The 27,493-nt window shown below is 32.7% G+C and overlaps 1 protein-coding gene across 1 annotated transcript in view; it reads left to right on the top strand.

Moving 5' to 3' along the window:
- LOC145276573 (intraflagellar transport protein 70A-like) overlaps positions 1 to 27,493 on the top strand; it is a 60,271-nt gene that overhangs the window by 14,456 nt on the left and 18,322 nt on the right. The window contains exons 4-11 of the mRNA XM_080127770.1: positions 4,066 to 4,122; positions 5,734 to 5,802; positions 8,512 to 8,683; positions 9,760 to 9,888; positions 13,121 to 13,323; positions 18,284 to 18,349; positions 20,743 to 20,862; positions 26,891 to 26,967. Coding sequence (XP_079983896.1) covers positions 4,066 to 4,122; positions 5,734 to 5,802; positions 8,512 to 8,683; positions 9,760 to 9,888; positions 13,121 to 13,323; positions 18,284 to 18,349; positions 20,743 to 20,862; positions 26,891 to 26,967 — 893 coding nt within the window. The remainder of the gene's footprint in view (positions 1 to 4,065; positions 4,123 to 5,733; positions 5,803 to 8,511; positions 8,684 to 9,759; positions 9,889 to 13,120; positions 13,324 to 18,283; positions 18,350 to 20,742; positions 20,863 to 26,890; positions 26,968 to 27,493) is intronic.

Raw genomic sequence — 27,493 nt, forward strand, 5'->3', positions numbered from 1 at the left:
TTTCACTCCCCACTGGCGTCCAACTAGCTGTTACGGTGCCCGCTGACATCCAAGTACCTGTTTCACTGCCCACCGACATTCAACTACCTGTTACGGTGCCCACTGATATCTGGCTACCAGTTCCAATATTAGATATTGTCTATACCACTTGGATTAACCCAAAGCACGTCATCCTACCGCAGTAATGCAAGATTCCCAACACAATGAGATTCCTGTTCTTGTTCCAGCTGATCCTAATATCCATTGCTGTACATTTTCCCTTTTTTTAAATTTTTTTTTGTAAAAATAAAACATGATACACATTGTCTTTAACTGATCATCATTATCTATCAGTCTTCTTCACTATTGCTGTTACCTTTTTGGCTTGTGTCTTCGTTATTAATTGTACAGTCACTTGATACCTTCAAACGTTTTAACCACTGATTTTCATGGCTGATAACACTCTACCTAAGAGTCTAACATTCAAACTCCTTCACCTAACCTTCACAGGTAACATTAATTACAACAAATACATAAAAGACATTGCCAAGCCTGCTGCAAAAAAATGGCCTCTCTACCATGCTAGAAAACTTTTCACATCTACCAGTGTCTTCTATTTCTACAAAGCCATTGTTGTCACATCTTGACTGGTACACCAACAACTGGTCTCCTCCTCTTAGACAGGGTCCCAAAAAAAGAATCTCTAATTTAATCTAATAGGTCTCAAAGTATCCACCAAACTCCATGTACCATAATGTGTGGCGATGTCGCGTAGACAGTGAAACAGCAGTAAGACAGAGTGAAATAGAGAGAGGAGCAGTAGGAAGTAGCAGGACTGGTGAATCACGCAGAGATAGTAGCAGGGCAGTACAGTAAGACAGAGAGTTCCCCACTAGCCAGTGACAGCTCTGTCAAAATTTGTTATGTATGATGGGAAGCACAGACAGAAAATAAAAGTGTGTCTCAAAAAAAGTGAGTTCAAAGTAATTCTTTTGTTTGTTTGCCACTTGGGACGGGGTCGACAGATGAGAGGAAGAGAACGAAATGAGAACATGAAGTATAAGCCCCCGTCTCATCACCACCACAATGTTGCATCTCTGTGCTTGTTTTACAAGTATTTCAATGAGCTTGCAGCTCTGGTTCCCCTGTCAGTGTAAACACACTGACCAACCTGACAATCAGCTTAAATCCTATCCCTTCTTTGTAGCGGTCCCTAGATGCTGTAAGGATTTCTACTCTAATAGCTTTTTTTACTCAGATTGTTAGCCATTGTAGTTCCCTCACTGCTCTCTGTTTCCATGGCTGTATCAACATGAAACTTAAATGTAATGTGGACAACCATCTTGCTGCACAACTTCTAACTTAGGGTGCTCCCTATAAATCTGGTCCCTAATTCATAGAAGGCCCTTATGTCTTGGTGGCATTGTGCCTTGTTTGGGGGGGGGGGGTGAACAAAAGAAAAAAGAAAAAAAAAAAAAAAATAGTATGAATAAAAAGTGTCTAATAAAACCAAGAAACAATTTTGGTCGATAAAAATTTTGTCCTGTCATATCATTAAATTACTTTAGAAAAAAATGATCTTTTCAAAATTTGTTTATTATACAAGGGTCATTCCAAAAGTAAGGCCTCCTATTTTTTAACTCGAGAAATAAAATGTTGAAGAGCTACGAAGACGGGAGTGATGTCATAAAAATGAGCGACCTTTCGTTCTCCAGATTTTATCTTTCTACGTAGTCACCACTATTCTCAATTCACTTTTGCCAGCCTCTTTTAATGTCTCGGTCGCAAAAATCCAGAATGTTCTTTGTCACTCATATCTCTGTCACCACTCTGAAATCGTCAAATCCATCTCCTAACTGTGCTGATATCAACTGCATCTGCTTTGTAAGCGTTCAACAGGTGCCGATAAATGTTAACCATTTCAATTTTTTCTGCATGTAAGGATTCAGTGTGCTTCTGACGTATATCTCTGATAGGAGTTGTTTTGTTAGAGTTGCACACCATCAGCATTTGCAACAAAGAGATGAAATTTTCAGGTTTTGAATGCATAAGTTCAGTCATCATAATAATATGATTTGCAATCCCCTCTGATCTATTTGGGCGTAATAAAAAAACAATCGGAGGTATTACCTTTGGAAAGCCCTCATAATCTAAAAATTGGATGCTAAGTAATTGAATTCAAAAACTATTGTCAGAAAATATTACGTATCATGTTTATCTGCTGAAAACTATTTAATAAAATTTACGTTTTTGATTGGGTTGATTTAATTAAAACCTCCAAAATAATGAGATTTCTAAATATGCAACACACTTTTATTTTTATACTAGCAGGAAAATCTGATGTTGCCCGGGATTGAATAAGGATCAATGAACCCTTCATGCTTCCAATACTTTTATTTTCATTGAAATCATTGAAATCGACCCTTTTTCAATCAAATCCACTGATTGCCTGCTCTAGTCAGGGACCTACCATGGTGCACTGGAAGGAAGCTTCACATGCCTCCCTGCGTTGATCTAGTCTGCATTGTACTGTAGAGAACCTATTGTTGATTTTATAAAATTATTTTTTATATATAATGGCTTGAATTAAAGTTTAAAATGCAAAAGTCAATTATCATGGTTCAATGTGCTCTAAACAGAAACATTCATTTCGAATGTGCTTCGGTTTTATCAAAACAACCTACTGTTGATTTTACACACCAGACCCTTCTGCTTGTGTAATGATAAAACTTCTCAAATGCACTTGTAATGTTAGGCTGTATAGGATGTTAACTCTGGTCAAAATCAGACCATTTATTCTTTAATCGGATCTTTTTAATTATTGATTTTCAATACTTATCACACACATTCCGATACAAAGCCTATCTAAGAACACTCTCAGACACATAAAGTGCATTTGTACGAAATAAAAAAAAAAATATCAGCCCATCTTTTTTGGAGTGCATAAGAAACAAACTCACACAGACACACAAAATGACTTTTATATATAAGTGAAAAATTTTTTTTCACACAATAAAACTAGTATAGCATAATCACATTGACACATTAGTTTTTGTTGAATCTAGTCAGTATGAAATGAGTGATTGTCTCTCTTCTCGACCTCATAGTTGTGTAAACATGTTGGTCGACAATCAAAGTTCTGAGTGGAAACAAAGGCAGCCTGGCAATACTTTCAGATATATGACTCTGCAGTTGCAGATCAAGAGCATTTGGAGCTCATGTTTCACTGCCCTGCAAGATGCCATAGCGAACACAAGCTATAAAAGACTGTCTCTACTATTATCATCAAAATTATCTCCCCTCATTGAAATATACGTGTGACTGGAGATTGCTTGTTTATTTAATATTCCCTAAAAATGTCCTTCTTGGGAGAAAACTGGCTCAACCCATCCAAACAGGGTGAATACTACACCAGGCAGGTACTGTAAATCTGTTAACAAGGAAGATTTTAAAAACTAAATCTATTGCACAATTTGATTTTTTTTTTTTTTCTGAAGTCATATTTTTCTGGAAGAAATTATCTAGTTAGAGTAAAAACTGCATGCGTAAACAAACATGGTGAAGTCAAAAATATTTGTAAAACAATGAATTTACAAGGGCATTTTTAGATTCTATCTGAACTATTTAAGAAAATTTTATCTGCATATTTCTCTTATATATTCTTTGAAAGTGTAGATATTTATATGTATATGTACTCTTTTTAATTTTATTTGTTTTTATTGGATGTTGAAATGAAATTGATGAGAAAACATAAAAGATGTCCAAAATACCTAATGCATGCATGCAGCCATGCAGCAGCCCTGCTATTTGAACAGTGTCAGCGACCACGGCTCTCCAAATTGTAGAGTCATGGTAATCTCGGGAGGAATGGTAGTTTCCTGTTGCTTTCCATCTTGATTCAGGTGTATATCTCCCTACTGTAAGTTAAACACGCCCCAGCTACCAACTTGGAAATTTCTATGACTCTGCGTGGTACATACGCTGCCTAGCCTTCCCAAATGGTCACCCATCTGGTACTGGCCAGGCTCATCATTGCTTAACCTATATTTAATACCTATCAGTACAAATGTTTCTTTTGATTTACAGATTACAAAGTTACAAGCGGCCATCAAGTACGAAGAGGATGATTTGTTCGGAGCAAAAGTAAGGCAATTTCTCATTGGTCAGCTTTGCTATTTTGCAACTAAAAAAAATTTATTTCAAGGCAATTATGAGCAAAAGGTTTATGCACTTTGTATGATGGTACCTGAAAAATGAACAGATGACTAAAATATAAATATAATTTATATACAAAACTTTGTAATTCAGTTATTTATGTTTATCAAGTAAATAGTGTAACTATTTCATAGAAATAATCATTTCCTCCATCTTTTTCTCTGTCTGAAAAGACCGATAAAATAATATGTATAAAGTCTGTAGGAGGCGTATTGATAAAAACATGTGCGTCTTTTCTTATTGTCTTTTTATCAGTACAGAATATGGTCTGATTTAAAGAAAAGAAATGTCTTTTGTGATAAAAAATGGAATCAGTTTAAATAACTGTAAAAAATTAAATCTAATTAATGTAAGTTGATAGTTTTATTTGGATTCATCGGAATACTGTAGTTCTCATAATGAGTGTAATTTTCACAACATTTCGGTTGATGTAACCTCCAACCTTCTCCAGGTGTATCTTACCAAACTCATGAATTTTTTTGTTGCCCTCGGGAATTCGGATGGCATTTTGAACAGAACCCTTTATTTACTTCATGAGGGTAGCATGTTCTCGTTCCATCAGCCGTGACTGAATAGAGGTCCTAAGTAATTTGCAATTGTATCTTTTTTTTGGAGGTGGGGGGTGATCACTCACACTAAGAATTGAAAGTTCAATCTTCAAGAAAATATCACTTTTACAATTGTACTCTAACCATTGCGTTATCTATTATTTATAATTAACAAGATACACCTGAAGAAGGTCAGAAGTTGTATCGACCAAAATGTGAAAATGACACTCAAGATGAGAACAGCAGTCCAAAGAATTAAAATGATAAGAATAACCAATCCTCATCTCAAAATTTTGAAAACCAAATATTTTCATTTTCCAAAATATCCATTTTTGCTTTTTAATGAAAATTAGTAAGTTCATGTGGGAGGTATAATGCAAAAGAAAAGAAAACTTTTGACTAAGTTATACTTCTAGTGTAGAATAAGATATTTTTTTTTTGTAAATATAATTATTTTTTAAATGAATGTAGAAATCACCTTCAAATGAAGGTTGTTAAAGTACTTACACAGATAAAAGTATTTTGACACCATTAGACATTTTCATATTTGTAAAAAACATAACTTTTGTGGGTGAAAAGGTAGCAGGAGGAGAGAGAGTTATATATTTTAAGTGCATAGCTTAATTAATAACCATTTTGTTAAACCATCTTAAAAAATATTTTGTCTCGTTTAAGTTTCACTAAGTAATGACGGTTCTTTGACAGCCATGCTTTCTGTTAGTCATGTCTGGCCTCATATCAAGACGCTTCATGACTTCCAATTTTCATGACTTGGCAGGGTCAATCCGATGAACACTTGTCTGAATTGTTTCCTATTTTCCAATCCCAACACTAGATATTAGTAGATGTACCCCGATCAATGTTTAACAGTTTGTCTGAAGTAAATTTGAGAAAAATCCAAACGGTCATGAATAAATGAGTTAAGCAAATTACAAATACTTCACATTTGATTTCAATGTAAAGTTTATTTTTCCCCAAATCTTGTCTTTAGGCTCTTGTGGATCAATGCCCTTCTCAAGATCCAGACACAGAAATCAACCGAGCGTGTATTTTGTTTAAGGTAAGCATTTAATCACTTAACTATGAAACATTACATCAACGCATCAACATCATTGCTTCTGCCTTTTATCTTTCTATTGCTGTTGTTTATCATGTTAAAAATTTGGATTTTATCATTTTGGAAATATTGTAAACATTCAGGATTTCAATCTCTATTTTATCATCTCACTAGCAGAGACATTGTCTAGGATTGAATGATGATCAACGAATGTTTCACACTCCTATATTTTTATTGTTATCGAAATCAGTGAAATTGCCCATTTTTCAATCAAATCGATTGATTGCCTGCTTCAGTTGGGGACCCATTGGGGTGCATGAGGAGGAAGCTTCACATGCCTCCTCACAGTGACTTAGTCCACGATACATTGTAGTCTACATTCCACTGTAGAGAATCTAATGCTAATTTCCTAAAATGAAAAAGCCATTATGGCTTGTATTAAACTTTAAATGAAGTAAGTATAAACTCAATTTTTCTATCCCATGATTCCTCCCTTTAAAGTTTTAAATGCAAAAGTCAAGCTCTAAACAGAAACATTCATTTCAGATGCACTCCAATCATATAAAAGGACCTACTGTTGATTTTATGTGCCTGGCCCTACTGTTTGTGCAGTGATAATAGCTTGTTTTAAAGTTCAAAATGAAAATGTCAAGTATCATGGTGCAGTTGTACTTTAAACAGAAATATGCATTTCGAATGCACCTCTGTCATATCAAAGAACATACTGTTGATTTTATATATTGGGCCTTACATGTATATATATATATATATATATATATATATATATATATATAGAGAGAGAGAGAGAGATGTAAATGTACAGATATATAAATATGTAAGCACACACACACATTCAGCTTTATATTATAGATATCTATAATATAAAGCTGAATGTCTGTGTGTGTATGTGTGTGTGTGTGTCTGGTCACGAATAGGCTCCTATATGGTTGACTATTTTAAAAAACTGATTACATATAATGATAGAAGATGTATCGAGACACAGGAATGGGTATGTTTGATCTAGCAGAAGAGTGGTTCATTAAAATTGTGGGGTCTGCGTTCGCGCCTGGTCCACAAAGTATGGAAATAAAAAAAAAAATAAAAAAACGTTTACAAGTGTTTTTGATATAGATGTACATAAGAATATTTTGATAAGTATGTTTTAACTTAAATAGGGATGGTATAATAAAATTGTGGGGTCTGCATTCGCGCCTGGCCTCCATAGAATGGAAATAGGCACAAACTTTAATAAAGATTTTTCATATCTATCTGTGTAAGTATACTTTGATAATTATGTTTCTGTTTGAAGAAATATGGTATAATAAAATTATGGGGTGTTCGTTCGCACCTGACCTCCATAGAATGGAAATATGTCACAAAGTTTAACAAGGTTGTTTAATATAGATCCACAGAATATTGTGATAAATGTTTCAGTGTGAACAGGTATGGTATAATAAATTATGAGGTTTATCTATTTTATTTTTACTTTCATCATATTTTGCTTTGGTTTTGATACCCCCAAATTCAACCCAAATTTACAACCCTTCCTTTTCATAACCTATCATATTTTCATAAATCAGAGTCCATTTTCTGTAGCCTGTTTTGTAACCCAGTCAACGACGGGTACTTTTGCTAGTATATATATATATATATATATATATATATATATATATATATATATATATATATATATATATATATATATATAAATATAAATATATATATATATATATATATATATATAAATATAAATATATATATATATATATATAAATATAAATATATATATATATATATATAAATATAAATATATATATATATATATATATATATAAATATAAATATATATATATATATATATATATAAATATAAATATATATATATATATATATATATAAATATAAATATATATATATATATATATATATATATAAATATAAATATATATATATATATATATATAAATATAAATATATATATATATATATATAAATATAAATATATATATATATATATATATATATATATATATAAATATATATATATATATATATATATATATATATATATATATATATATAAAGGGATGACAGGTGAATATATATATATATATATAAATATATATATATATATATATATATATATATATATATATATATATATATATAAAGGGATGACAGGTGAATATATATATATATATATAAATATATATATATATATATATATATATATATATATATATATATATATATATATAAAGGGATGACAGGTGAATATATATATATATATATATATAAATATAAATATATATATATATATATATATAAATATATATATATATATATAAAGGGATGACAGGTGAATATATATATATATATATATATATATATATATATATTCACCTGTCATCCCTTTATTAAAAGATGAAATTACCCGATAGTCAGAGACAAGATACTAGCAAGCACGGTCGGACGGTCCACAGAGTTTTATAATTATATAGATTATATATGGTTTTAAGTGAGAACTTCTGTTATATTTATTCTTGAATCTCAACAATTATTCTATAACCAATACTCTCATATTATTATTTTGTAATTTACGCTTAAAATATGAAAGGCTGATTAAAAACGACTAGTCAAAATTAAACTCTGTCTTTTTAATTCTAGTTTTTGATTTGCTGTACGTTTTGAATGTTTTTGTTTCGATTTCAGGAGAATCGTTATGAAGAAGCCTGTAATAAGTTTGTGGCAGCTCTGCGGATATCTGGTTATAAAGCTGACATTTGCTACAACATCGCTGTTTGTTTTTACATGATGAAACAATATAGTGCCTCTGCCAAGTATATCAATGAGATTATCGAGAAAGGAGTCCAGGATTATCCAGGTAAGTAATACGGAGCGATGAGGAATCACCAATTCAGTGGAACTGTTTTAAAACTATTTTAAAACCAGAATTAATTAAAGAGCTTTTAATAAAACAGAATAAAAATATTTAGTTCTAGCCATTCTTTATTCTATCTTGAGGTGTTATAATCTAATCTAATCTAATCGGATTTGTGTCGCAAGTTGATGGATTGGATGTCTCGTAGCAGAAGCGTTTCTTATATTTACCATGATTCAGAGTGAGGAGTCTATAAACCAGAAAACCATGCAAACAAAATTGTAAAATCCTGATTCATCAATAGAAACCTTGCATGCATTTATTGATAAAAATATGATTTTGCTTTAGTTAGAGAAGACTATAAGCGCTAATCTTTCTCCAACTGTCCTGCAAACTAAGCCAGTCAAATAATACCAACCCAATAGTGCCAACGATATATACACATATTCTTAGTATTCTATTCTATTCTTTATTTCTGGTTTCTTTTTGCAAGCTTTTTTTTTTCTTTGTTACTTCTTGATTTTAATTGTTTTTTTTACTAACACATTTATAGATGCTTCTCTGTGTGTCTCTTATTTAATTCTATATGTGATATTTGTTTAAACCCTTATTGTCACTGTTGCTAATTTGCTATAATTATCATGCATTTAGAAGGAATGGAGAGAAATTATAGATTCGTTGGTTCATCCATACCTATTCTAATTCTCATAATCTCATAATTGTGTGTGCAGAATAATGTCTGAAGAATTTGTGTTATATAATTTTTTAAAAATGTCCCTCCCCTTCTTTAAAATCCCTCCTTTTATGCACAAGAAAATGTTGCAGAAATCTTAAAGTATAAGAGTTTATAGTTAAAATCATTTATTACTCTTTCAAGCATTAGTGTCATGTGACTTTTGTTTTTGAAACATCAACATATCATCTGATTATAGCTTGTGTTGTATTTTACATCAACAGTGTATTGACTAATGGAAGGAAATGAGGTTTCTTATAAATTTGTTTCTTTATTTTTATATATATATATATATATATATATATATATATATATATATATATATATAAATTTCTCTTTCTGTTAGATCTTGCTGTTGGAATGACAACAATGGGTTTGGACACGAGGAGTGTAGGGAACAGCTTGCTCTTAGAGGAAACAGGTTTGGTACAAGCTTTCAACCTGAAGGCAGCCATTGAATACCAAATGAAAAATCGTAAGTAAATATAAATTAAAAGTTTTTCAATCTTGTTGAAATTTAAGTAGATCTTTCCTCAATTCAATGGTGGCCGATACAAAATGTTAGTCTGAAGCCAACTTGAAAATAGTTTTGATTCAATGCAAATTTTAAAGTCCTTTTCGGTAATGATTTATATATGCTCAGATCAACATTTTTTATCAAGAGACTCATTGCTGCCTCGTGGATGCCTTGAGAAAGGCTAAGGTTAAAGGAGTAACTTCTGATAAAAAAAATTTGGTTTGGAGTCCCGATAGGCGGATGGTGAAGCACTTCAACACTTTTCCAGTAACTCCTGCTGCTCTGCTGCCTCTGACCGTATTGGCTTGCCTTTCTGTTGGACTTTCTGCTACGCCAAGAAAGAGACCCTGGTAACTAAGCAAACCTGTCTCCTTATCACCTACCCAGGTCTGCATCTTGAGATGCAACTCCAGTTTTGACTTTGTAACTACAGCAGACGTTGCAGTGCACCAAACTAGATGCAGAACACCATTGTCTCATTAGACAGAAGGTTGCCATCATTGCTTGTTTGTTCACTCACATGAATTGATTTAATCGTTTGTCATTTCATTCACATTTAGATTTGTACCTTTACAATTTTGATCAATCATTATGTCTTTCTCAGGTTAGATTACCAAATCGGAACAATGTTCAGTTTGCTCAATACTTAGATGGAAAAGCATTTTGGAAGACCAATAAGTTATTTAAGAAATGGCTCTAAAGCCACTTTTTGTGAGAGGTATGAATTAATCATAGTCTCCCATGCTATGGGAAAAATGACAGAGTAGATTAGACTCTTCAACTTTGGTAAAAAAAAAAAAAAAAACTAGTTTCAAAAAAGGTAAAAGCTGAAAAACACCATTTTTTTTTTTTTGTTGCTTTTTCTCAACTTAGTTTCAGTCATTTTAGATTTCTCCCTGCCATTGAACATACGCAACATCATGCAAGCTCCATTCATTTGATTCAATATTTGGAAGTATACTACAGTCTATATTATATTTCTCTTTCTTTCTGTTTGTATGTGGCTATGTATTTTTACAAAAAATAAGATGAGAAAAACTTCAGGCTTGATTAACACGCTGACTTTGTTTCAGTGCAACAATGCTTTTCATTTTACTAAAATTTCATTTATATATATATATATATATATATATATATATATATATAAATGTGTGTGTGTGTGTGTATTGGATTTAAACTCTGGAAATTAAAATTTACAACAAATTTATTTTTTGTCAAAGAATACAAATAAAATAATTAAACATTTTTCCTATTTGTATTTGTTGAAAAATAAATATTTATAACAAATTAAATCAATTTTTTTTATATTCTTGCTCTTATCTTGAATATTGAACTTTTTCGTCTGGTTGTGATTGTTATATAACTATTAATACTTACATTTATACTTGTTTTAACTTTGACAAAATTATTCAATTTGTCTTTATATATAAATATATATATATATATATATAAATAAATATATATATATATATATATATATATATATATATATGTCTATCCGTTTTACTTTTTCTTGGAAACTACTTAGTTGATCTAGCTGCAATTTTGTATGATCTTTTGTTATGATAAGATGCAGAAAACTAAGTATTATGTTATTCATTCAATAGACAGTTAGGGATTAATAGTTATTAGTCACCACAATACCACATTTTCTCAAGAATTTTCTTGGAAACTACTGTGCCGGTCTGGCTGGAATTTTCTATGAAACTTTATGATAAGGAGCAGTGAGCTAAGTATTATTGTATTCATTTGATGCACTGTTGGGAAATTGATAGGGATTTGAATTTAATACAAAAATCAGCCCAGATTCAATCATATTAACCCATCAATTTTGCATAAAACACTCAACGAGTCAACAAATCTTAACTTTTGCCCATGAAAAATGGGCAAAATATCTAGTATTATATATTGCAAACATGAGATGACAAAGCAGTTAAAAATCATTACCATTTTCCCTGAACATTTGTTCATAAGAAAGCTGTGTTCAAAGTAGATGCCGCATTTGCTCACAGTCGATAAAAAAACGACACATCAACAATTTAGAGTGTTGTTTGCAACTGTATACATGCAGCAAGAGTTTTTGCATCGATATTTGACAATAGATGAATTTTTTTGGTGGCCTCCTTCAGTCTTAACAGACTATAGATATCCATTGTAAGGGTGCCTGCGCATGAAATTTTTTGTGGCACGAGGTGCATAGTCTCCAACCATACCTCTCCTGAGTCGGCATTGTTAAATACCAGTGGCAAGTGTAGCTTGTTGTGTATATATATATATATATATATATATATATATATATATATATAAAATAAGTGTTTCCTTTTCAGATTAAATATGTTTTTAACTCTTTTTCAAAGTGTTTTTTAACATGTTTTAACTTTTTGCTCGTGTATATATATGAACAGGAAAAATTTCAATAAGTTCATTGTGAATGGGTATGTCTCCAGTGTTTACATAAGTTTGTTAATGCATACATGTGCCATCTTGCCTTGGAATGAAGGTTACACCTGTCGAGGCAAACAACATTTTTTGTCTGTCTACATCGTCAATTCAAGCGCAAGAGAAGGGTAGATAGAGAATGTGAAACAAGAAGTAGAGCTACCATCTGTTAAATAAATCTAAAGCTAAGACAAGAGCAAATAAGCGGTGCATTATTGATGAATATTTGTGTGTGTGTGTGTGCGCACAACATACCTATTCGCATATCAGCCTGAAAAGCGTATGTCTATAAACAACAGCAGGTGAAAGTCACTCCCAGTGACTACTGGTTGTTTACAGACCTCAAAAGAATGCTCCAGGGAAAGAGATTTGACTATAAGAAGAAGGGATATTGGAAACTGAGGATAATTTTGATGCCAAAGACAAATCATTCTACAAAAATGGCATTAAATTGTTAGAGAAGCAGTGGAATCTATGTGCCGCTAATTTGATGAATGTTCGAAGTGTTGCGAGTCGAAAGGTTTAAAATTCTTTAAATATGAAAAAAAAAATTTTTTAAAAGAACATTCCGTGCTTTTTTAAATATCTAATACAGTATGTTTGATTAGAGGTGATTCTTTGTGTAATAATTGTAAACTTGCGAGTTACACATTCAGTGTTTTTTTTTTTTTTAGGAAAAGAAAATGTAATTTTTGATTACGATTTTAGTAATGAATGCTGTAACTTTTTTGATTTTGTTTTTGTTTCGTAGTAAAAGCTGCACATGAGGCTTTAACAGATATGCCACCGAGGGCTGAAGAAGAACTTGATGTTGTAACGCTGCACAATCAGGCACTTATAAACATGGACAATGAACCAACGCAAGGTTTTAGGAAGCTTCAATTTCTCATGCAGCAATTGGCGTTCCCACCGGTGACTTTTGCCAATCTACTAATTCTTTATATCAAATATGAAGTAAGTATAAACTCAGTTTTTCTATCGCATCATTCCTCTCTTTCCTCCCTCTCTCTCTTTTCTTCTTCTTTCTTATTCTTTCTCTCTATATATATTATCCTCTCTCCTCTCTTTCTTCCAATTATAAACTCAGTTTTTCTAACACATCATCCCTCCCTTTCCCCCACCTTCAACCTTTCCTCCTTTTTCTCTCTTGTACTCCCTCTCTCTATATATCATCCTCCCTCCTCTCTTTCTTCCAAGGGATTTCATTATTTCTTTTAGCTTGTCCTCAACCCTCACTAGCTAGGTTTCACTTCATAGATCATCACACTGCATGCGTATGCCTGATAGATGTTTCTTTTGATCAATAGTAATAATGTTCTGCTGGTTAGAAAGGTAGAAGTTCCCTGAACTTATTTTTAACACTTGCTAGAAAACCCTGTACTCAAATGGTATCACAAGGTAACAAAACTTCTCAATAGCTTTGTCATCCAAATATCCAGAAATGCAACATATCCCCTACCATCAGAGAATAGCCACAGGGATACAGGAAACAGAGAAACGAAGAGATAACCCTAGCCCGGCTACGAATAGGCCATACCTTTAATGCCCACACCTACCTTTCAAAAGGGGAAGATCCTCCGATATGTATACTCTGCCATGCACCTTTATCAGTTAAACACATCTTAATTGAGTGCAAGGAATTCGAAACGACAAGATCTCAATATTATCAAGTAAGCAACTTAAAAGAATTTTTCAACACTATACAAATAGAAAACATCTTAAACTTCTTGAAAACAATCGACCTATACTGGAAAATTTAAAAATAGCTTATACCAAATAACCCCTATAAAGATTCCAAATAACAATTCATAAACAACACCTTAGGCATTAAATAACCAGAGAAGTTGATGTGCCGTTAAAAAGCAAGCAAGCAACCAACAAATCAGAAATGCAAAAACCAAACAGTCACTATTCAAACTAATGCTAACTCGAGAGAGAATCCGACAAATTATTTCTTTGATACAAAAAATTATTTCAGTTGGATAAAAAATGATTTCAGTTGGATAGAAAATGATTTCAGTTGGATAAAAAATTATTTCAGTTGGATAAAAAATTATTTCAGTTGGATAAAAAATTATTTCAGTTGGATAAAAAATTATTTCAGTTGGATAAAAAATTATTTCAGTTGGATAGAAAATGATTTCAGTTGGATAGAAAATTATTTCAGTTGGATAAAAAATTATTTCAGTTGGATAAAAAATTATTTCAGTTGGATAGAAAATTATTTCAGTTGGATAAAAAATTATTTCAGTTAGAAAGTGTCGCTGGAATTTTTTGTTCTTTCTGATGTCTATATGGCATTCTGTTTTACCTAATACATGATCAGAGGATAGCACTTAAGGCAAACAGCCTTGTGCCAGACAGGTTAAAGTGCAAACAGAAAAGAAAGCAATGGAATACAAACATGAAGTTACAGAGTGCACAAGGAAAAAAAAAACATATTTAAATGTCAAATGATAGAGTAGAAAATATCTAGGAATGACATATTTTCTCTCCAATTGTGTCGCTCGTTAATTAAAAAGGTTTATTTTCATATTTAAAGGATTTTAAACCTTTTGACTTGCAACACTTTGAACATCCATTAAATTGGTGACACACAGATTCCACTGCTTCTCCAACAATTCAATGCCGTCTTTGCGGTATTTAGTTTCAATTTCACCCAAATACAAATGAACAATGATAAACTTTAATAACGAAACATCATTTTTTTTTTTTTTTTTTTTTGTAATATTCACTTTTAGTGATACTTTTACCCAATGTATATTGAATAGCAAGTATTCAACAAGTCTTAACTAAGTACAAAAATTACATTCAATTTTCCACTAACAATATTTCATGGTTCTAATTTTTTTAGATGAGGATTGATTATTCATATTATTTGGATTCATCAGACTACTGTTCTCATCTTGAGTGTCATTTTCATAACGTTTGAGTCGATGTAACCTCTGACTTTCTTAAAATGTATCTTGTCAAACTCAAGAATCTTTCTGTAACTCTGGAATCTTTTCGTTGAACTTAATAATCTCTGGAATGGGACCCTTTATTTAATCCATGGGGGTAGCATGCTCTCATTCCATCAGACATGACTGGGTAGAAGTCCTAAGTAATTCGCAATTGTATTTTGGGTGTCACTCACACCGAGTATTGAACATTCAACCACCAGAATAGTGTCACTTTTACAGTTGAATTTTACAAGTATTTTATCCTTGCAAACAATTCTAGTACAAATTTTAGGAGCCTTAAACCTATTTGCTTCCTAGATGTAAATATCGCTATTTTTTTTTTTTTTTTTACATAGGAGTCACCACTTATCAAGGCCCGGGGACCACTTGAGGATAAGGGTTAATGAGTGTAGAGTAGTCAATGGCATAATATAGTAGTAATCATTAGTAATGGAAATTTGGTAAAGAATGTTTATGTTGGACTTGAAGACAACCAAGTTGTAGTCAGCTGGGAAGCAGGCAAATGGAACAGAGTTCCACAGGCGTGCAGTTCTAAGAAAGAAGGTTTGTTCATGGAATCTACATTTTGATTTAGGCACAAATAAAGAGTGGGGAAAATTATTGACAGTGGTTTGAGCTAAATGGGTGTTTTTCGTGAAAGATTGGCGAGAGGGGGGGGGCAGAGATTAGAGCTCAGATGAGCACTTACCATGGAAATAACGATAAAACAAAGACAAGCTCACAACATCTCTTCTGTGGAAAGAGGTTGCAGGGAAGAGAAAAGGGCATCTCCCACTAAGCTACGAAGTCTATTTTGAACTCTGTCAAGCTCCTGCCCAGATGTGGCAACAGTACTCCATCCTTGGACATACTTAGCTTTTATACAGATAGAGAATTGCATCAACTGTGAGATATCTACTGGAGCAGTAGAACGATCCCACTATTTTCCCAATGACCGTGGCAACAGATTGGATGTACGTGTTCCATTTCAAATCAGGAGTAAAGGTCAAGCCCAGAAGCTTGTCAAAACATGGAGCCTCCTCAAGACGAGCACCATCCATTTCAATTGATGCCAGATGGGGATCAGAACATTGATGATGTAAAGATAGAAGCTTGGTTTTAGATGCATTAAAAGTAACCAGCCATCTCTTCCCCCATATACATATTATTATTACTACCTACTTAATACTGTTTATCTATTATCTATTAGTTATAATTAATGGTTCCCATACTGCATTAAATTCAATACTGCTTAGTAGTTGATTATTGTCCAGCATATACATGGCTTCTTTGAATTATGTTACTCTCCATCATTCTTCTCTGTCTACAATTTTTACTTGATCTCATAAGGGCAAATGGTTTTTATTTTTCCCTCCATGCTCGACCATTCAATCTCTCCATGTATTACATCGACCAAAACATTGTGCAAATAAGACTGAAGATGAAAACAAAGAATCCAAATAAAGTATTATAGTTTACTAGCCTGGGTGTCCGGCGTTGCCCGGGTGTTTGGAGGTGTGTGTTGTGCAAAAAAAAAAAGTGGTAGTAGGCAGGCAGGCTGGCTCGAACCAGTACCAGTATTAAGGAGGAAAAGAATGTGCAAAAAAAAAAATGTAACGTCTTTGCCATTGTGCCCATCGCCTAACTGGAAGTGGCAAAGGTTTAAATTAAGGCTAGTCAATCGAAAAGAAGATATGACTTTCGAAAATATTGGCGAAAAAAGCGACCTCTCCTTGTAGAAAGGTGCCCAGTTGAGGGTAAAGGAATTAATGTTTTTAACTAATTTTTCAATATTTGTCATCCGAAGGGCTGAGCTTCAAAATGATACTGATCTTGTGAAAATCTGTTGCCTCTATCAAAAGTTTTAGGCAGACATACATACATATATTTAAACAGACAGTTGAATTTATATTATCTATATATACTAGCGAGGGGTACCCGGCATTGCCTGGGTGTTTTTCGGTGTGTGTGGTCGGGCAGGGGTAGGGGTGTTAATGAAAACCTAAGAAAAGAATAAGCGAAGTAAAAAAAAAACCCAGAAAAACAAACGTTAAAAAACCCTGCTTAGCAGGGGGTGGGGGGTACCCGGCGTTGCCCGAGTGTTTGTAGGTCTTTTTACAATTTGTGTTCAAATAAGCAATGGAAAAAACTTTTTTATATTTTCTTGCATGTCCGTTTTCTCTTCTTGCCATATATCATTTTATTTTTGAATTTAGTAATCAAATAAAAAATAGTAATCAAATATTTTGAAGTAAAGCATTTAAAGTCTATACATTCTAATTTCAAGAAAAACAACTGAATATGAAATAATTGGTTTAGTGATTTATTATAATTTTTAAATTTGTCTTCTTTATACAAAATCGAACCTAATTTATCTGATAATTTATTTTGTTTAGTTATTTAATGCGTGTGTCCTGCATATTTTATTAAAATTTGCCAGTTCAAACAATATTCAAAAATGATCTATTTAATGTGTTTAAAAGCATATAATTATTTTTTAGAAATGTCATTCAATTTTTTTTTTAATGGTTCAAATGTGAATAATAATAATCAGAAAAAATTAAAGTTATAAATAAGTGTTTTTTATCCTGAATTTGTAGATTGGTGGTAACAGTACATGGTCAGCAGTATCAACTGGGCTAACCACTTAAGCAGTGAAAAGCTATGGTTAGCAACAAAGTGGTTGATGCAATCAATTTGGTTTAAGAAGAAGACTATCCCGCCTAGAGCACAAATAACTAATGTCTGCATTCTGCCAACTAGTCTGATTTTCTCTGATGAGATCTGGAACACAATTGAATGAGACTGGCTCAGGACAGACAGTTCTTGAGTATTCATTGTGATCTGTACTGACCAAACACTGACCAGTGATAAATGAAGACATCTAGAAATTCTTGGGTACATAGATTCTTTATTTTTATTTTTTTCTTCCTTAAGGGGTTAATTTTTTTTCTTCTGTTTTTATTTTCTAGTATTTTGATTTGGCTGCTGACGTATTAGCCGAGAATGCACACCTTACATACAAATATTTAACACCGGTGAGTGGCAACCTTTTTTTTTTCCAGGATTATCTTATTTTTATGCTATAAGCTTATTCGATAATCGGGTAGGCATATGCAACATGTCCTCCCTATCATCTCATGAAATTTTTATTTAATTTTGCTTTTAAATCTTCAGATTATTATAGATTAACTGCCAGGAGTTGGGGGTGGGGGTCTTTACAAAACCTTACTGAAAACTCTGTTTTATGATGTTCACATTTTTATCACTGTATTTGCTTAAAACTCTTAAAATATAAAATGTAAAATGTACATTATTATTTAATAATTCTCAACAAGTGCTTTGGTTTTTAAAATATGATGATTTTAGCAGAATCCCCTTGAAATCTGTGATTATCCAAAGCGTTTTATCACTCATGTGTATTGCTACTCCAACAGTATTATCTTTGGATACAAGCATCCAAATCTATATATTTGGAAACTTTAATGTCCATTATAGAAATTGACTTGGCTTGTGAAACCACACAGACTCAGCTATTAACACTACATTGCACATTCCCTCTCACACTGTTATTTTTCTGACCACCCTCCCAGATTGTGAGGACCAGCAAGCCTTATTTCATGATCTATTCTTCATCGTACTGCCTGGAACTTGTGTCAGATACCTATAGCGCACTCAGAAATGCTGATCACTATATAATAAAGATTAATATCACCATAAACCTCTGAACTCAAACCAAAAACACTATACTCAAAACATGGTTTATTACTAAATGTGTTGATTCAAAATCTTTCAAAAAATCTTATAAGGGATGCACTTTGGGGCAAAAACTTTTTTTATTTCCTGAACAGTACACAAAAGAGGTAACTAAAAGCAGACATAGAAACATTTGTCACCGTGCAGAAATTTAATAATAAGCCCCAGTCTCTCCAGTGGTCCACTTTGGTCTGTGCAGTTGCTATTACACATAGGCAACAAGCATTTCATTACAATTGCCATGAGTCAACTATAGACAAAAAAATTATAGGAGTAAGTTTATAAACATTTACAATTTCTTGAAAAAGGCTTTTGATCATTTTTTTTTAAAATTATTTTGATCATATTTGATTATTCTTTATTGGAAATATTACCAAAATGTTTTTCTCATTGTAAATTTTCTTTTTATGTTTTAAAATTTATGATGATTTGGATTATTTAGATTACTGTTCTCATCTGAGTTGCTATTTTCACAAGGTTTCAACCTATAAATATAAACTCCAGTATTCTTTAAGAAGCATATTTTTTAACTTGTTTATCTTTCCAGTTGTCATGGATTTCACCTTATGACTGTAATTAAGCAATGCAGGATCAGACTAAGTGTAGTTGGGGATTACACAACCCTTACTTTAACAACTAAGACGAGAATAGTAGTCTGAATAATCCAAATTGCTTTTTATCTTCAAATTTTTCACTTTTTCTTTATTCTTGGTTGATATATACGGGATGGAATGATTGAAAAGACAACAGGATTCCATTTCCATTTGTTGAAAATCGGTTTTCTTTTTTTTGTTGCAGACCATCTACAAGTTGGCTAGTTTTGTATAAATCCCAAGAGCGATAGGAGCCTTCTATCATGTCTGAAAGTGACACAATGTTAAAAGAGCAAGATCAGAGATGCGCCACTGTACAACTCATGCTCTATACTGATCCAAGTTATGACAACAGGACCATTGCCAGCACCTTCAAAATGCAAATCCGAACAGTTCTACACTTGAAGGCACAGCTCAACAAAATTTCCGGCCACGGTTATGGTCTTTGGTGTGGTTTCAAGTGAGGGCCACATCATGCCACCTCACATCTCCAGGATCAGCTTGAAAGTCAACACCAAAGTGTAACTGGATGTGCTGAAGAATGTGGTGATTCTCTGATACAATCAGTTAGCTGTTGGCAGACCCTGGCACAAGTCCAAAGAGACCCAGGCTTGGCTTCAGAAGGAGTGCTATGACTTTGTATCCTTCTCTCTTTGCGCCCCATCCTCTTCCAACCTGAACCTGGTGGACTATTTCGTTTGCTCATATGTCAAGAAAATCATCAACATGACCTCCCACAGAGCCAGTCAGATTGCCACCATCCGCTGAGTATTCACCGAGGTCACGCTGGTGCTTGTAGAAAAGCCATGATCCCAGTTTCTGACTCGTATCAGGAAGGTCATTGAGGCTGAAGATGGCTACATTGAATAGATGTCAGTTCTACTACATAACCAAGTTACCTGCATTGAATTTTTCAATAAAAGTTTTAAAATCAAGTTGTAGTGTTGTTTTCTTTAAGGCTACAAATGTATCGTTCCATCGTGTATATCCATGTGTATGTACACTTTATGATTCTCCTGTTTAATCTGTCATATGCAATATTGTGTCGCTCATTAATTATCCATCTTAAAACTTTCATTCAGGAATTGTATGACTTTCTGGAAGCAGTCATCACCAGACAGACATCACCAGAAGATGCCTATCATCGGCTGGATGAGATGGCGACAAGAAAAACTGAAATGCTGAGAAAACTTACAAAACAGGTGATTTAAAATTTCATCTATTTGTTTGTTGTGACTAGTTTCCTTTTTCTGTTGTGACTAGTTTCCTTTTTCTTTTGTGACTAGTTTCCTTTTTCTTTTGTGACTAGCTTCTTTTTTCTTTTGTGACTAGCTTCTTTTTTCTGTTGGGACTAGTTTCTTTTTTCTTTTGTGACTAGTTTCTTTTTTCTGTTGTGACTAGTTTCTTTTTTCTGTTGTGACTAGTTTCTTTTTTCTGTTGTGACTAGTTTCCTTTTTCTGTTGTGACTAGTTTCCTTTTTTCTGTTGTGACTAGTTTCCTTTTTCTGTTGTGACTAGTTTCTTTTTTCTTTTGTGACTAGTTTCTTTTTTCTGTTGTGACTAGTTTCTTTTTTCTGTTGTGACTAGTTTCTTTTTTCTGTTGTGACTAGTTTCCTTTTTCTGTTTTGACTAGTTTCCTTTTTCTGTTGTGACTAGTTTCTTTTTTCTTTTGTGACTAGTTTCTTTTTTCTGTTGTGAATAGTTTCCTTTTTTCTGTGGTGACTAGTTTCTTTTTTCTGTTGTGACTAGTTTCTTTTTTCTGTTGTGACTAGTTTCTTTTTTCTGTTGTGACTAGTTTCTATTTTCTGTTGTGACTAGTTTCTTTTTTCTTTTGTAACTAGTTTCTTTTTTTCTGTTGTGACTAGTTTCCTTTTTCTGTTGTGACTAGTTTCCTTTTTCTGTTGTGACTAGTTTCTTTTTTTTTGTGACTAGTTTCTTTTTTCTGTTGTGACTAGTTTCCTTTTTTCTGTTGTGACTAGTTTCTTTTTTCTGTTGTGACTAGTTTCTTTTTTCTGTTGTGACTAGTTTCTTTTTTCTGTTGTGACTAGTTTCTTTTTTCTGTTGTGACTAGTTTCTTTTTTCTTTTGTGACTAGTTTCCTTTTTCTGTTGTGACTAGTTTCCTTTTTCTGTTTTGACTAATTTCCTTTTTCTGTTGTGACTAGTTTCTTTTTTCTTTTGTGACTAGTTTCTTTTTTCTTTTGTGACTAGTTTCTTTTTTCTGTTGTGACTAGTTTCTTTTTTCTTTTGTGACTAGTTTCTTTTTTCTGTTGTGATTAGTTTCTATTTTCTTTTGTGACTAGTTTCTTTTTTCTTTTGTGACTAGTTTCTTTTTTCTGTTGTGACTAGTTTCCTTTTTTCTGTTGTGACTAGTTTCCTTTTTTCTGTTGTGACTAGTTTCCTTTTTTCTGTTGTGACTAGTTTCTTTTTTCTGTTGTGACTAGTTTCCTTTTTTCTGTTGTGACTAGTTTCTTTTTTCTGTTGTGACTAGTTTCTTTTTTCTTTTGTGACTAGTTTCTTTTTTCTGTTGTGACTTTTTTTTTTTTCTTTTGTGACTAGTTTCTTTTTTCTGTTGTGACTAGTTTCTTTTTTCTGTTGTGACTAGTTTCTTTTTTCTTTTGTGACTAGTTTCTTTTTTCTGTTGTGACTAGTTTCTTTTTTCTGTTGTGACTAGTTTCCTTTTTTCTGTTGTGACTAGTTTCTTTTTTCTGTTGTGACTAGTTTCTTTTTTCTGTTGTGACTAGTTTCTTTTTTCTGTTGTGACTAGTTTCTTTTTTCTGTTGTGACTAGTTTCTTTTTTCTTTTGTGACTAGTTTCCTTTTTCTGTTGTGACTAGTTTCCTTTTTCTGTTTTGACTAATTTCCTTTTTCTGTTGTGACTAGTTTCTTTTTTCTTTTGTGACTAGTTTCTTTTTTCTTTTGTGACTAGTTTCTTTTTTCTGTTGTGACTAGTTTCTTTTTTCTTTTGTGACTAGTTTCTTTTTTCTGTTGTGATTAGTTTCTATTTTCTTTTGTGACTAGTTTCTTTTTTCTTTTGTGACTAGTTTCTTTTTTCTGTTGTGACTAGTTTCCTTTTTTCTGTTGTGACTAGTTTCCTTTTTTCTGTTGTGACTAGTTTCCTTTTTTCTGTTGTGACTAGTTTCTTTTTTCTGTTGTGACTAGTTTCCTTTTTTCTGTTGTGACTAGTTTCTTTTTTCTGTTGTGACTAGTTTCTTTTTTCTTTTGTGACTAGTTTCTTTTTTCTGTTGTGACTTTTTTTTTTTTCTTTTGTGACTAGTTTCTTTTTTCTGTTGTGACTAGTTTCTTTTTTCTGTTGTGACTAGTTTCTTTTTTCTTTTGTGACTAGTTTCTTTTTTCTGTTGTGACTAGTTTCTTTTTTCTGTTGTGACTAGTTTCCTTTTTCTGTTGTGACTAGTTTCCTTTTTCTGTTGTGACTAGTTTCTTTTTTCTGTTGTGACTAGTTTCCTTTTTCTGTTGTGACTAGTTTCCTTTTTCTGTTGTGACTAGTTTCTTTTTTCTGTTGTGACTAGTTTCTTTTTTCTTTTGTGACTAGTTTCTTTTTTCTTTTGTGACTAGTTTCTTTTTTCTTTTGTGACTAGTTTTTTTTTTCTTTTGTGACTAGTTTCTTTTTTCTTTTGTGACTAGTTTCTTTTTTCTTTTGTGACTAGTTTCTATTTTCTTTTGTGACTAGTTTCTTTTTTCTGTTGTGACTAGTTTCTTTTTTCTTTTGTGACTAGTTTCTTTTTTCTGTTGTGACTAGTTTCTTTTTTCTGTTGTGACTAGTTTCTTTTTTCTTTTGTGACTAGTTTCTTTTTTCTGTTGTGACTAGTTTCTTTTTTCTTTTGTGACTAGTTTCTTTTTTCTGTTGTGACTAGTTTCTTTTTTCTGTTGTGACTAGTTTCCTTTTTCTGTGGTGACTAGTTTCTTTTTTCTGTTGTGACTAGTTTCTTTTTTCTGTTGTGACTAGTTTCTTTTTTCTTTTGTGACTAGTTTCTTTTTTCTGTTGTGACTAGTTTCCTTTTTCTGTTGTGACTAGTTTCTTTTTTCTTTTGTGACTAATTTCCTTTTTCTGTTGTGACTAGTTTCTTTTTTCTGTTGTGACTAGTTTCTTTTTTCTGTTGTGACTCATTTCCATTTTCTGTTGTGACACGTTTCCTTTTTCTCTTGTGACTAATTTCCATTTTCTTTTATGACTAGTTTCTGTTTTGCTGTTGTGACACGTTTCCTTTTCTGTTGTGACTAGTTTACTTTTTCTAGAGACTGTGTAACAGAGCCACTGACGCGTTAATAGCAGCAGCCGCCAACACATATGCAAATGACCAAGCCAGTGTGCAATGTGGTGTCACAGTGGAGGATGAGAAAGGAAAGAAAAAGCGGAGGGGGAAGATGACTGACAAGACGTGCCGGCGTGAGATGGATATGTGGCCACCTGGTGGCGTAAGAGACTTTTGAAGCACATGTTCAACATGGCAGAATTTTTTCTACTGCATGGCAAACTAAGAGACTTTTAAAAGAAGATGCAATGCGGTATCTTGGAAAGTACCATGAATAAATGCCTTTTATTTCAACTGAGAAAACTGAGTCAAATGTTTTCTGTTTTTGTTCCTGTGCGACTGTCTCAGACACAACATGTTGGGTCCGAATGTTAATATGTAACAACAGCATTATAAATGGATACCCGTTGAAAAGGCGAATTTGTGATGAGCTTATATTGCAGCAAGGGTTGCACAATCCCACCTTACCTGTCTTGATTCAACATTGCTATTCTATTGTTTTCACAACATACATAATTGAAGTAGTAGAGAAACTCACTTTTACAGCTGATGATACCCGCTATTACTAATCGGTCACCCATCCAAGTAGTGACCATTTTTAAGCATTACTTAACTTTAGTAATGATAGGAATTAATGTTTCAATGCAATTTCGTGATAATCTGAAAAATAAAATATTTTTTGTGAGTAAGAACTTTTTTCTTTGTAAGAAACTGAAAAAAATGTTTTATAGCACAATGAGGTCATCATAACGGTCAAAAACTCGGACAACATTGGAACAATAACTTCCAAAACTGCTATCCAAACTGTCCGACTCTGTCTCCCTCTCTCATTTGTTCATGTCTACAAAATTTTTTCTGTCAGCCTCACTCTCCTCGTATCGCATCCTTTTAAAACGAGGCAGTGTTGATGCATGCAAATCATCAACACCTACAAAAACAGGCAAATCTAAGCATGCAGCTTTTCCCTCTTTTCAATGGCCACCTGACAAGTCAGACATTGCAGTCACTTTGAACTCACTGTGTTCTCATCGCAATTATCACATTTTTCTTTTTATCAATATTTATCTTTTGCAATGCCTCTGTTCAGTCTCAAGAAACAATGTATAACTCCTGTAAGGGTAACTGCTTGTGTAATTGTGAGTCAAGGATTGCGCAAGCACCAACCACACCTCTCTTGAATCGGCACTGCTTAAGTCCAGTGGCAAAGAGAAGTGCTAGACAACTGGAAACAATGCAAAGACGTACATCAAATCTGTTGCCAAGGCCGCTGGAAAAATGGTGGGATCTTTCTATCGATCCAGTAGATATCTCACTGCTGATGCAATTCTCTATCTATATAAGAGCCAGGTACGTCCAAGGATGGAATACTGTTGCCACATCTGGGCAGGAGCTGCTAGAAAGGACTTGTCCTGCCTTGATAGAGTTCAAAATAGACTTCGTAGCCTCGTAGGAGATGTCCTTTTCTCTTCCTTGCAACCTCTATCTCACAGAAGAGATGTTGCGAGTTTGTCTCTGATGTATCGTTATTTTCATGGAAAGTGTTCGACTGAGCTTCAATCTATGGTCCCCCCTCGCAAAACTTTCACAAGAAACACTCGTCTAGCTGTAAACACTATCAATAATTCCCCCCACTCTTTATCTGTGCCTAAACCTAAACGTAGATTCCATGAACAAAGCTTTTTTATTAGAACTGCACGCCTGTGGAATTGTCTTCCGTTTTCCTGCTTTCCGGCTGACTACAATATGGTTGTCTTCAAGTCTAACGTAAATAAGTTCTTGATGAGCCGTTCCATATAAGTTATCAAATTTACCAAATTTTCATTACTAATGATTATTATATTGTCCAATTTCTACTGTACACTCTTTAACCCTTATCCTTGAGTGGCCTCTTGGCCTTGATAATGAGTTGATACCTTTGAAAAAAAAAAAAAAAGAAAATGTCCAATGTGAACAAGTTCTAATTGAATCGTCCCCCTAAGTAATCCAAGTTACAAAATTCCCACTGTTTACTATGCTAAAATCACAATGACTAATGTATACCTATTAACCCTTATCCTCGAGTGGCCTCTGAGCCTTGATAAGTGGTGACACCCTTGTAAAAAAAAAAAAAAAAAAGATAAGTGGAAAGCACAGCACTTGAAATTCCCAAATTGTCACCCATTTTAGTGCTGACCAGGTTCAGTATTGCTTAACTTTGGTGATCAAATGGGAACCGGTGTGTCAAAGTAATTATGCCATATTTATCTAATTATGTCAATAATAGCATCAACTATTATCATATATATCCCCACAAATCCTTTTTTAATATTTTGAAGGGTTTATAAAATAATCTGTTGTTCCTATTTGTTTATTCATCCACTTATGTGCAGCAGATTGCATGTGTTGTTTTATTTAAACAAAAACAAAATAGTGGGTTTTTTTTTTTTTTACTAATGTTTATCTATTTTCTATGGAAATATATTGCAGGAAATGTTATCAATAAAAATTCTTTTAACTATATAGATTAGATTTAAAAAAAAAAAAAAAGGAATAATTGTAATAAAATCTCTAATGTATATTAATATTCTAACAAGGAAAAAAAAACGTTCTTGGATACATACTTGTAAGTTAAACTTTTGCTTAACATTTTACAATTTTAAAAAGTATTTCCGGTGCTTATCTAGAATTAAACCTATTTTCAAAAAAAAACAGAAAAATCTTTAAACTTTATGGTGTACATATCCGTCACAGAACAAAGAAGTCATATTCCAAAAATCACGTCAATTGATCAAGTAGTTTATTTTTTTCACCAAGGAAATCAAATTTTATGACTAAGCAAAACTTTGTCTTGATCTGTCATAAATCTAAGAGAGACAACTCAATTCTGGAAGTCAGGAAGTATGTTAGCTGACTATAACTGAAGTGCAGACATTGTTTCTTTTTTCACATTTGAGGTTTGATTTCTTTTTTTATTGTTTTAGGTGCAACAGGCAAAGGAGAACAACGATGAAGATGCATTGAAGAAAGCTGTCAATGAATATGATGATGCTTTGGAAACGTAATTTCATAATAGACATTTTGTCTTCCTCGCCCCCACACTTCTTTTTTTTGTATCATGTTTTTATAGTATTGTATCATTAAATCAGATTTATTGTAAATACTACGGAATAGCATCTGATGATATCTCTGTACATGCATGTGGGCTGATGCTTATCCTTTATTTCTCTAACAATAAATTAATTTATTGCATCAACTACCTTCTCGACTGCATGCTAGTTTGTTGCCAGCTTCCCACCCAGTTAAGCAGTTGTTTGTTTCTACAGCTAACTAAGTTATGTTCAAAAATTCAGTCAATGGATTGGTATCATTGGGTGCCCATCTCTGCAACATCTCTGTCCACTCACACGCACACAAACATTAACACACACACAGACACACACAACTCATGGTCTCATCATCATCTGTAAACTTTATCCATTGAAATATTCCAATCTTTTTCACTAAACTCTAATAATAATATGATATCAAAAGAACACTGACTTTTATAAACAACGTTCAATGAATTATAATTTATTTAATTGAGC

Source organism: Euprymna scolopes, chromosome 1 (assembly GCF_053919585.1).
Source record: "Euprymna scolopes isolate OS-2025 chromosome 1, ASM5391958v1, whole genome shotgun sequence".
Lineage (NCBI taxonomy): Eukaryota > Metazoa > Mollusca > Cephalopoda > Sepiida > Sepiolidae > Euprymna > Euprymna scolopes.